Source organism: Typopeltis vanoorti, chromosome 12 (genome assembly GCF_054136105.1).
Source record: "Typopeltis vanoorti isolate ZY-2024b chromosome 12, IOZ_Tvanoo_1.0, whole genome shotgun sequence".
NCBI lineage: Eukaryota > Metazoa > Arthropoda > Arachnida > Uropygi > Thelyphonidae > Typopeltis > Typopeltis vanoorti.
Window position 1 is genome coordinate 12231661 of NC_143560.1, and position 13378 is coordinate 12245038.

General features: G+C 34.8%; 1 protein-coding gene across 1 annotated transcript in view; it reads right to left on the minus strand.

Moving 5' to 3' along the window:
• Positions 1 to 13378, minus strand: part of Stoml2 (stomatin like 2) — a 154744-nt gene that overhangs the window by 15342 nt on the left and 126024 nt on the right. The window contains exon 9 of the mRNA XM_090401638.1: positions 6279 to 6358. Within this exon, the coding sequence (XP_090257764.1) occupies positions 6279 to 6358 (80 nt within the window). The remainder of the gene's footprint in view (positions 1 to 6278; positions 6359 to 13378) is intronic.

Sequence of the window (13378 nt, forward strand, 5' to 3'; positions counted from 1 at the left end):
GCAAAATCTCTTCACTTTTTCTTTTTTGCACAGCTGAAGGTTGTATTCTTTGGGGAAGGCAGAGTGAGGGGAGGGCTATTCCACAGAGCAGAAGTAGACAGAATGAAACAGACGGCAGAGAAATTGGTCCAGCAAGTTTCAAGCTGGCCTGTAAATGGGTGTTAGTTAGCATCAGTTCTTGTTCTGATTTTGGAGAAAAGTGGAGAAATAACAGCAACCAATTCAGCAGAACACTGTCCACAGAAGTATCTGCAGAACAGGCATAAGACAGAAACTGAATGTCTATGGGAGAGGGATTGAAGTGGTTCCATGAGAAAGAGAGAGGGAGGAATCGTTAATTAATTGGATTACACTCTTCTGGATAGCATTGAGCAATCTCAGAGAGGATTTTGGCACATCACCCCAAATGTGAGCAATATTTCCATAATTTGGTAGATTTGGGATTTGTCCAGAGTCAGCAGCTGTAAAAGATTAAAGTAGTGTCTTGAACAGAAAAGGAAACAAAGGTTTTTGGTGGCTGCTGATTGTGTTTGGATATAAAGTTAAAACAACTTTATAATTACAGGCACCTAATCTATATATACAAGGGGGGGTTCTGGAAAGTTCTGATAAACACCTAGAACAAAAATGATATTAAAGCAACTGATATAATCACAAGAAAGAACGTAAGACAATATAAGAATTGTTATTTTTATGGCTATTTCGCCTGCTTTCATTTAGGAGTGCTCCTTTTTTGTGTCATTGGCTTTCTACTCAAAAATCTTAGGGTATTACTGATGTATTATAGAGACAAATATATGCAGAATAATAGAGGAAGAAATTTTGGATATACCTTGCTTGGATGTTGTTGGTTGTCTTCTTTCTGCGATGTACATACTTCTGCCGTTAAGCTGTTAAAGGAAGGGTTTTTTTTGTAAAAAGTGTGTGTGCGGGGGGGAGGCAATGTGGGAGAATTAATCTGAAAAAACATGGGTTTTTTTACATAATATATATATATTATTATTATTAAGGGTGGGTGGAGCACTTTTTTGTGGTAATCAGTTTGGTTTATGATGACTCCTGTATCCCCTTTGTCTGCTTTTGTGATCATTATATTCAGGTTCTTTTTTTTTTTTTTTTTTTTAATGATAACAGGGCTTTGTGTAAGGTGGTAGTAATGTTGGGTTTTACTATTATTTTGCTATTAATGATGTTGTTTATTTTCTGGAATATTATTTCTTTGTTTGGGTCATTTTCAGTTTTGCTTGGATTTCAATAATAATGTTTTTGTTTGGTATATTTTGGGATACAGCGAAGTTTAATTTCTTGTTCTGGATGGCAATTTCGTCGGGTGTGAGGTTATGATGTGATAGATTTATGATGGAATTGTTTTGTGTGGGTTGCGAGGTGGTAATATCTAAAGGGTTGGAAGCTGCATGTTTGTTGTATTGGGCGTCTGTTAGGGCATTCCATTTTTTTGCATGTCGAGCTTCTATTAATTGTGTGTAATCATTGATGTGTGATTGGGTACTTTCCGAAAAAACTGCCCATTCATTTGGGTCAGTAAAGTTTTCAATCTGTTTTTTGTTTGGTGAACTTGCTTGTTTTTTCTTTTTAAATCTCTCATTTAGGGACTGTTTTATGAGTGCTTGGAATGTTCAATAGCAAATTTTTTTGTTTCCGGAAATTGTGCTGTTGCCACATACCGCCGTGAATTTTGGCATGACGTTGTGATTGAGGCAATTTTTAAGGAATTTTATGTGCATTTTTGCGTGATGAATGTTAGGATGGTTTTCTGGTATGTTTCTTTTGTAAACTTTATCACTCATTGAATGTGTGTTGTGAGACCACGACATAGGCTTGTGTTGGTGCATACATTGAGGGATACTATTTTAAATGTGTTCTGTGAGGGAGGGGGGGGGGGTATAAGAATAAAAACATAGGGTACCTTCATAACTCTGCTACTAGATGTTCTTTTTGTGGTTATATCACATGTTTTAATATAATTTTTGTTCTAGTTGTTATCAGAACTTTCCAAAGAAAGTTTTCAAAACAAAGAGAAGTTTTACTATTGTTTGCCCACACAGAAGAACACATCTGTTATGTGTTGTCTAGTAGTTGACATGATGGTCAATGTGTTAAAGAAGCAATTATTAATATTTTCAGTTTGGTATAGTAGTACAGAATTGTGAACTCTCTTAATGTTTAATGACTCACTGATCTGAACACAGTTATAGTTTCAGATATTGGAAGGAAGGAAGGAAGGATAGAAGTTAAGTGATATTATTTTATGAAGTTAAAGAACTGGTAACAAGTTTTGAGCCATGTTTTTGAAGTGTATATTGCCAGTTTTTACAATGGAGATTTTTTCTAAGCATAGAAGTACTAAACACAGTAGGAAATTAGACTCACAGAATTATTCATGCAAGTCTGCATGTGCACTAATGAACAATGCCATGTTTTATAAGATGATTTTGCCTATAAGGAATGCAGAGAAGCAAGATTTTTTTTTTAACCTGATGAGAATTGTAGCTATGGGTTTATTAAAAATGTTGCATATGTGCTAAGTTCAGCAGTAAGAACATTTTCATCAGGATAAGTCAATACTGCCCTGTTAATTAACTTCTTCCCCCCCCCTCTAATGTGAGATGTATCCTAGACATAAGGAAATGCAAATTTCCATATATCCAGGAAACTTTCATCCTCAGACTTTCACCACAACAGCAAAGAGTCATTCAATCTTGTCCACAAACTGACTTATTTGAAGAGTTTATGTTTTGCATTTTTTCTTGCTTCAGCTCTTACTTATTGATGGTACTATACCTTTGTGCATATATTATTACTTTTGTATTGTGTCAATTTGGCTTTGGTATACAGAAAATAATAATTAAATTATTTCAGCTATTATAGTGAGGCTCTTTGGATGAGTAGTCACTTCCCCTCCCCAATCAAGAAAACACTGGTTGAAATCCCACTATGGACATGAACATTTGGGGATGTCTAAGTGGTAAGATAAATTTCATCACCTGGAGTAAGACTGGAATCCTGCTTACTCGAAGCCTGAACATGGTTAAGAGTTTCATGTTTGATGAAAAGCAGGGTTTCCAGTTTATCTACCTCTCAGTCCATCTAAAGATACTAACATCAAACAGGTTTTCCTTTCATCAGCGGGATTCATATTACAAATAAAACTACTTTGTCATCTCCTTTCTAAAAGTACCAAAAAAGTGATAATCAGCACTTAAGTCTGTACATGAAACTTATGATTATTCATGTAACTTTATTGTAAAAGGTGATACCTAGGTTTTTATTATACTGAATTGGACCATCTGAGATGCTTCTTTAAAAACCTATGAACATAACTATTAACCTAAACATATAGCATTTTTGTTGGTTCCCAGATTACTTGATGTGTTTCATTTACAGTATAAGGCAAACTTAATTTGTATGATCTTTCTTTGTCAGCATTCATGAGTATTTCTCTCAAGTGACCCATCTGATATAAAATATGCCCCAAGAGCAGAAAGTTTTGCATACACTGTACTTCTTAAGAGTTGAACAAGGTTACTTGGGTGTACCTTAGCATAATGGAAGTTTTCTTTTATAGGTGTGAAAACTATTTTGAGGATATACATTTTCAACATCACAGCTATTTTACTTATAATAATGTACAGTAAAGTAACTGCAAATTTAGTTCATATATTTGTAATTGTTGGCAGTCAATGGGTGTATTTATTATTATTATTTTTTAAATACCAGAATCACACACACTGTTTTGAATGGTTTTTATGATACTCTATTTCTCGGTAGGGTGATGATGAGAGGAAGAATGTAAATAATGTCCTTGATTAAGGATACCTTAATCAAGTTGTTTAACTACTGCCTAAAGAGATCAAAGATCAGTTAATATGAAAATACTCTGTAATTCTGTAGATCTAAGGAGCACCAAAATTCACAAACAGGATGTTTCATTGCAACCTACAGTAGATGCCAGAGACATTCTCCACATACAGTTTTGTTACCGTATTTACTCAAATATAACTTGCCCTTGTGTATATCTTGCACCCCTGATTTTATTTTATGAAAACGAAATGAAAAAAAGTTTAAAACTTTAAGAAATAGATAGTGAATGTTGTTATAGCAGTTTCAGATATTTTTGAATTTGGTTGAAGAGAATCACCATTGAGTAATAGTAAAAACTGAAATGGTAAAACAAATTTCAGACATGCAGACCTGTGTGGCCATAATTCCTGGTGGTCTTACACCTTGTCTACAGCCCTTGGATGTATCAGTCAATAAATGATTCAAGGACTACGCAAGAAAAATTCTACACAGAGTGGATGGCAGCCAGTGGTTACAACCATTACCCATGCAAAAAATTGATCATTAGATCAGTTTTTTGTGTGGATAATCATGTAAATGAACAATACAAGTGCAACAGCGGTGGAAGCTCTGGTCTGTTTGTTGCCAAAGTTACAGCGAATAACTTTTACAAGTGAGAGACCACAGAAGCATAACTGCCATTTGGTCATGATAGATTTTGGCATGCTTAGCCACCTTCAAAGAACAATGATTTGTACAACATATGGTAACAAGACTATTAGAAACTAAGACACCCTACACTGTCATTCTAAAGTCCTATTACATGGCTTCTAGCATTTTTGTGATCACTGATATGGTTTTGGTTTTCCTTCATCCAAATTTCTGCAATATATCAGAACCATAATTGGCATTGTTACTTTTAACACAGCAATAAAGTCAACCATGATTATTCATTATGTATATTTTTGTAATCTGGGTGACTAGTTTCTAATGTTCATTGCATTATACAGCATACCATTCTGTTTCCTGAAGATGACAAAGTAACCATGCCGACATATTAAAAATAAATTCATATGTTCAATATTTGTTCAGTAATTATCATTTAACCTAACAAGTGATCATATAAAACCCAAGATTTGCAAATCAATTTACTTGGGAATGGCTTAAATTATAGAGCAACTAAGATATGAAGCACGTGTATTATACTGTTAATTATATGTGAAAGACAGGAGGTATAAAATCTCACATGATTAACGATGTATCATGTTCGTTTTGCAAAATTTTGTCTAGGGAAAAAAAAAATATAAACAATTGTCATTATGTGTAAAAGTACAAAAATTTCATGTATGGAATTAATGTTTTATTTGCAAACCATCATGTTAATCAAATGTGTATTGCATGAAGTGTGATGTCATCACGAGTCCTGATGTTAGCGCATTTCCAAATATGGAAATACTGAGCACTGCTAATTGTACTATGCAGAGTCCTGGGTGTATATAAGCATCGTATCTCAAAGGAGTCTTGGAGTTTTCCGAGTCCAGTTCCTTCCCTGGGTCCACCACCACCATGCGAAGTTTTACTGTCCATCGCCAGAGTATCTCATGTTGGGAAGTCTGTACAAGTCGCCACATTGCTGAGTACTAGAATCTGAAGGTAAAAGGACATCAACAACAGAATGGCAGGAATCAAAGAACAGGTATACACTTGGAAGAAAGATAGATTGTATAGTCAAAGGAATCAAGTAAGGATTATAGTGAATGAAAGAAGTATATGATGTGTAATTTGTCATAAGTACAAGGAAGGATTTATAAGTACTTCTGGAGACAAATCACATTCTGTGTTTTGTTCTGCGGTCAACTGTAATAGTGTAAATATTATTGATGTAAATGAATAAGTACCTATTCTAAGAAGGGGAAAGTATTTATGATATGCTAAATGATAAGTTAAAGCCGCAACTGATATAAAGTAAAGGTCAGAAGTTAACGGGGAATAATATCTGTTTTATCTCTGTTCATATTTCTTACAAACTCACACTCAATTAGTAGTTTAACTGGTGCAGTCATGAATCAAATTTGTTAAATTACAGAGTGTGAGCAGAAAATAAAGACTAGATAAGATAAAGCAGACATTCACAGAGGAAAACTGCAAGTGTATGAGTAATTAAAATTTAGAAATCCAACTTTTATGATGCAGTTGTGCTAACAGAATATGTATGCTTCTTTGAATATGATTTCAAAATATGCACAATGGTTGTACTTGCAAGTAGTGACAAAAAAAAGTTATGACTCGGCAGCTTTTTTATATCAAAGTAACCTGTTAACTTTATGTAGTATTCAAAACCATAACTGGAGGGAGGAAGGAACAATAACTTACTTTTTCAATGCACATTTATAAATTATAATTTAGTGTCAACTATTATGTAATATATGAGTAAATACAATAATTCTATCTGGATATGTGTGTACATGTATACTTACAGTTATATTCAAAGCATCTGCTACCACAGTTACAGATTTTGCTCTTGCTTCTGCTTTGACAACTATTGCTGATGCTTCACCTGCAAGGAAAATTTATTCTTCATTTCTTTGTCTTTAAAAGAATTTTAATAAAGAAAAATGATACACTGAGAAAACAAAAAAATTCCTCCAGTGTTTTAAGTTTTGAATAATAATTACATCTAACAGCATGAATATTTACAAGATGCTTTAGAAAAGTTAACAATTATGACACACACACACACACACACACACACACACACACACACACACACACACACACACACACACACACACACAACACACACTAATCCTGTAAAATTTCGATGCAGTAAGAATTTTTTTATTAACTTTACATCGAATTTTACAAGAGGTCACAAACATTGTATATTGAAAGAAATTGTGATTTTTATGCTGATTGTGGTAATTTGTTTGTATATAAGGTTTATATTAACAGTAGTTATAATTTTTTTTGTGTGTGAATCGAAAGACCATACAAGTGTGTACTGAAATGGAATGTTAAGCTATGTACTTCAAGGTCAATGCCTTTGAAAGTGGCATGTAATTTAAGTGGTTCCGAGTTGAAAGAAAATTTAGAAGCCTTATTTGGAAATTGTAAGGGGACTTCAATTGTTCAAAGCTTAACCAAAGGCGTGTCCCAAGGTCAGTGCAGCAACAGGCGGGAACAATAAAAGTAAACAACAACTAAAAGGTCACCCCCCCCCCTTTGCATGGGAATGCCAGGGGTTCTCAACCCTTATTCCAGAAACCGCAAGAGGAAGAATAAGTACACAGAAGTATCGAAGGGGTCTTTACCCAGGTGTTGGTCTTTATCCAGGTGTGGGGGGGGGCTCATTTATCCAGGTATCCAGAGGCAAGAGATCCACAATGTAGCACACGAAGGCAGCAGCATGCAGCGGTTGTATGCCAATGTGCATAGGTGGAAAGGAAGCAGGGTATGCAGAAACGCAGTCTCCTCTTGTAGTGTCTTGGAATCCAGCATTGCGGGTCCGTTCAATGTCCGAAGAAAAGTAGGGAATCATCTGTGGAGATGTCAACCATAATATGCGCCAGGCCCTGGGAATTCATCGAAGTGCGACACCGATAAAAGAAAGAAGCCTGCACGAGTGTAAATGGCCCAGGATGGAAGAGCAGTATCAGTACGACATGATCCAATCCCCCTAAATTCTTCTACAATGCAACGGAACCAGACCAAAGGAAACCAGCACAAATGATGAGATCCAGAAAGAAAAGAAGCCTGCAGAACCAGAGACAATTCAGATGATTGTGTCGTGAGAGCAGTGAGTACAACCTTGAAGTATATATATATATATTCGGCGAGACGTTTATGATTAAATTATGTTTGTATGTTCCGGACTATGAGGTTAAAGAAATGCTGGTAGTGAATTAGATATAGAATACTTGTTGGTTGAAGTATATATATATATTCGGTCGGATGTTTATAAAGATAAATTATGTTTGTATGTTCCAGACTATGAGGTAAAAAAAAAAATGCTGGTAGTGAATTAGATATAGTTGTTTGAAGTACATATATTCAGCAGGACATATATATAAAAGTTAAGTTGTAATAATTTGTCCCGGACTGAGAGGCTAAAGAGCAGCTGATATAAATTTGATGCATGTTGCATGTTTATTATCTATGTACTATGTATGAGATCTTAATTCTTAACAGCAGAATGAATAACATTATAAATTGGTAAATGATAATATTGGGTGATAATGGTAAATGGATATTGGATGATAACGGGGAGACTAAGGGTCAAAGCTGTATAACTGAGAGAAGACCTCCACATAGCCTTTAAAGGAATGCGGAGAACCAACCAGGGCTTCTAAACTAATGTCCAATCCTCACCTTCTCGTGGTGCACCCTGTTGGGTGCACCACGAGAAGAATTAGATAAGTACCAAATCGACATAATAGGGGTGACTGAAACAAAAAAGACAAAAATTGGTGAGAGCTTTCTGAGCAATAAATACAAAATGTTATATTCAGGCAATGACAATCAAGGAAAAGAAGGAGTAGCCATTGTATTCAACACTAAATACGATGCTAATCTTCTTGAATAGCAGACAGTCTCGAGTAGAGTGATGTGGGCAAATATGAACATGGGGAACTGGACAATGAGACTTATTTGTGCCTATGGTCCCACAGAAGGTTCTACTGTGGGACCACAGGCTTTAGAAAAAGCAACTGACACAATGAAAAAGGAAAAGTTGGTCCTTGTTGGCGATCTAAATAGCAGAGTAGGAAATGATTGTGAGACATACAAAAATATTTTGGGAAAATTTGGAGAAAAGAGCAAAGCTAATAATAATGGCAAATATCTGTTGGATTTCTGCTCAGGACATGGACTGGTTATTACTAATACCATGTTGCAACACAAAAATGTGCACAAATTCACATGGAAAGAAGAGGCAAGGAATAAGAAAAGTCTCATTGAATATGTTATTGTTGATAGTGATGTTTTTTCGCTGGTGCAGGACACCAGAGTGTAGACAAGATTTGAAATTGGAAGTGATCACTATTTAGTCTTGAGCAGGATAAAATTGAATTTCATATTGAAAAGAATAACATGTAAGAAAGTTTTAAAGCGAATAAAAGTTGAGCAGCTCTCAGATGTGAACTGTAGACTAAAATACACAAAGATTATTGAAGAAAAATGAAAGAATTTGAGATCAGGAATCAAACCTTGGAGATTCAGTGGCAAACTCTGAAGAAAACATTGACTGATTCTGCCAGGGATGCATGTGGTGAGGTTGTCTGCAAGGATAAAAAAATCAAACTCCCTGGTGAACACAGGAAGTTAAAGAGGGGCAGTGAAGGAAAAGAAGAAAGCATATCAAAAGTTCCTGGCAAATAAGTCAGCTTTTACTCTTACAGAATACAGAGACAAATGTAAGAAAGCTAAACAGTGCGTAAAACTAGCTAAACAAAAGTCATGGGAGGACTTTGGCAAGAATATAGAAAATAAATATCAAGAAGGTGGCAAAATATTCTGGAGGTTGTTGAAGAAGCTTAGGAATGGAGGAAAGAGTGCTGTAAAAGGAGTTAGATATGATAAAGGTGACATGAAAACGGAAGAAAAAGATATTCTTGAAGTATGGAGTAATTACTTTGAAAAACTGCTAAATGAAACAAGCAGTGATGACAGCACAGTAGTAAAAAACACTGACCAGGCATGCATTCAGGAATACATATCCATACTTGAAGTAGAAAAAGCCATCAAAGGCTTGAAATGTGGAAAGGCTGCATTTGTAGATGATATTCGACCAGAAATGCTGAAGTATGGTGGTATAAGAGTCTTACAGTGGCTGCACTGCACTGCATAGTTCAGAAAGCCTGCACAGATGGACGATTCCTGATGATTGGAGTAGAGCTCTTATAGTACCCATATATAAAAAGGGAAATAAAACTGAATGTGAGAATTACAGAGGTATTTCCCTACTGAGTGTTCCTGGCAAGATCTATGCAAGTATACTTGAGAAACGGTTGAGAAGAATTGTGGAAGTAAAGCTTTGTGAAGAACAAGCTGTATTCAGGCCAAATAGAGGCTGTCAGGATCAGATCTTCACTTTATGACAAATAGTCGAGAAAGAATGGGAATATAACAGAGATCTGTATTAAAGTTTTGTCGATTTGGAAAAGGCATATGACAAGGTGCCAAGAGAGAAGCTATTCAATATGCTACAGTTATGTGGTGTCAATGGGACATTATATCAAGCAATACTTAGTCTTTATTTGAGTTGTAAGTCAGCAGTTAGAATTGAAGGAAGTACAGGAAGCTGGTTTAATGTTAAATCTGTTGTGAGACAAGGATGTACATTATCCCCTGTGTTATTCATTATCTATATGGATCACATTATGAAGGCAAGTGGTATTAAACATGATATCAGAATTGGAGATGTTAATGTCAGCTCTTTGCTTTATGCGGACGATGTTATACTTCTAAATAAATCCACTACAAGTTTGCAAGATTCCATTACTAAATTGAATAACTGTTGTAATAGATATGGTATGAAGGTCAGCATTAAAAAGACAAAGACAATGAAAATAGGTAGAATTGTTGAAAATGTCAACTGTGTTGTGAATGGGGAACCTGTGGAACAAGTAAAACATTTCAGCTACTTAAGCACGATTTTTAGTAAAGATGGTAAATTAAATATGGAAATAGACAACAGAATCAACAAGGCTGGTATGGTATTAAGTCAATTGAATAAATTCATATGGAATAAGAGAGAAATTAGTCGGAACACTAAATTAGCTGTATACAAGACAGTGTTCAAACCAGTTTTAACTTATGGATCTGAGAGCTGGGTCAGAAGTAAAATACTTGACCAAAGACTGGAGTCCACCACAGATATGAGAGTCCTGAGAAAGATTAGAGGCATGAACAGATGGCATCAATGGCAATATCATATTAAAAAGAGGATATTAGGCAAGAACTTGACATTGTCAACATCCAGGAATCTGTTAGCAGAGCTAATCTCAGGTGGTATGGTCACTTAAACAGAATGGGCAAAGAAAGATTAGCAAAACAAGTGGTCTCTGCCAGAATGGCAGAGACCCCTTGTTTTGACCCAGAGGAAAAGAGAAAAATGACCCAGAGGAAGACCAAGATATAGGTGGATTGATATGGTACAAAGTGCTTTAGACGATAGAAATATAAGATCTGATAATGTTGACGTCTACAAGTAACAGACTGATTTGGAGGAAAATTGTAGATAGGAAGTTAGTGATGATGTAATTTTTTTCATGTAGTACTATCATATCCTGTACACCCCTTGAGGGTATATGGCAGGAATTTGATGATGATGAAATGATAATATTGCTGTGCATTTTAATGTGTGTATATTAGATGAGACTATAATATTTAGCAGTAGAATGAGTGAGCTTACAAATTGGCATTTGATAGTATTGCTGTGCATTTTAATGTCCAAATATACTGCATGAAAGATAGTATATTGCTGCATGTTCATTATGTATGTACTATGTATGAGATTTTGATTCTTAACAGTAGAATGAATAAGATTATAGATTGGTAATGATAGTATTGCTGTGCATTTTTGTGTGTATATTAGATGAGATTATAATACTTAGCAGCAGAATGAACGAGGTTACAGATTGGCATTTGATAGTATCGCTGTGTATTTTAATGTGTAAATATACTGCATGAGATATAATTTTTAGCTTTTAATTTTCTGTAGTTCCAGTTCAATTAAGAAACTGTATTAATGTATCCTAGTTTAAATAAATGTGTTTAATTTGCTAAAGAAGGTGTATTCACTGATCCTTATTCCAATGCACTGTTTCTCAAAAAAAAAAAAAAAAAAAGCGAACCTATGTGCAAAGTAAAAAAAGAGTAGCCACGACTGACAGTAAAGTCTGAGATTGAATTAGAGAGATACTGCAGGTAATCTAAAATTATATTTAATACCTATAAAAGGGAATCTTGGTGGTGCAGTCTAACAAATAAATTTTCCAAGGCTATCTAATATTCAAAGTATTGAATATTAGATAACCTGTGGTAACTTAGATAAAGGTGTAGAAAGTTTAAAGTAAGAATTAGAGTATACAGAAATAAAGAAAGTAAAGTAAAGAAAGAATAGAGTTTAGAATAATAATGGTGAAGAAAGGTAAAATAATGGTGGTAAAGTAATAATGGTAAAGAAAATAAAGAATAGAGAAAGTTAAAGCAGGGATAATATAGAAAAGGATTAAGATAATTGATTGAGACAGAAAGTATAAGGAAGAATAGATAAAAGGAAAGGTAAAAGCGTAAGATATATATGATATACTGAAAGATACGAAAAAGCTACATTAAGATAACAAAAGATACGCGAAAAAAAAAAAAAAAAAGATATACGTTAAGATATAGTAAGAAATGGACCAAGGGTCCAAACCTCCCCCCCATATCACAATCCCATCCCTCAATTGTCCAACCATAGCAGACAAGCAGTTTACTAGTAGGATAAGTGAAAGTGCAATTGCATGTTGCTGTACTAGAAGTTGATATAGACTAATCCAATTCAAGGTTGGTTAATTATACATTTGGTCATTTGAAGGTAGGATAATTGAGAGAACATGAAAGATAATCTTATGCTCCTATTTATCCATTAAGTCTGGAACCACAAATGATAGTCATGATGTGGAAGGGAGATATATTTTATTATATATTCAACGAAAATTTTTATCAATATTGGTGGATCTAAAATCATGACCATGTATATTTACACATATAATTTGTAAAATTACATTAAGTTTGATGGATAATGAAACACTTTAAAATAAAATGATTAAATTTTAGTAACATATCAGCATTTCAATAATTATAACAGAACTAGTAAGCACCTAAAAGTATGCAAAAAAACTTTAAACAGCAAGGAAAGGCAGGTCACCTACAAGGATAATGAACATGGGTACTACATTCACCTACTGGTTACATTTGTGTAGATATTTATTTGGTACTTAGAGCCCTGTAATCAACATGATAACAGATCACGAGTTCACGCCTGGCAAGTACAGAGGGTATCAGAACAGTGGGATATTGAGTAGATTTTTTTCCCTCCCCCCCTTGTTGGAAATTAAGCTTGCCAAGAAATTATATTCCTGTTTTATCCTTTGTTCAAGTGTAAGCAAACAAAATTTGCGCATGAAGTATCTCTACTAGGCTACTTGTATATATAGAGACTGATTACTTCACATCAGTTGGCTTAGTATCTCATAATGCAAATCACACATTCTTTCAGGTGTGCATAATGTTATGCATTATGGGATGGGTCACCTAGACCAGTTTTGACCTCAAGTGAGGTAACTATTAAGGTGTGTGTGTGTGTGTGTGTGTGTGGAGGGGGGGGGGTTATCTCTTGCATCAAAAACATCATAGTGAAGAATTTATGGAGACACACAACACATGTGTTAGAATAATTACTTTACTTAACATTAAAAATGGAACATTTGATGTTTCGACCTCAGTATTGTCATCAGCAAGAAAACATACACATGTTCAGAACACAAGCTACATGTGTGTTAATCATTTACCTTAGCCTGACCTCTGGTGAAAA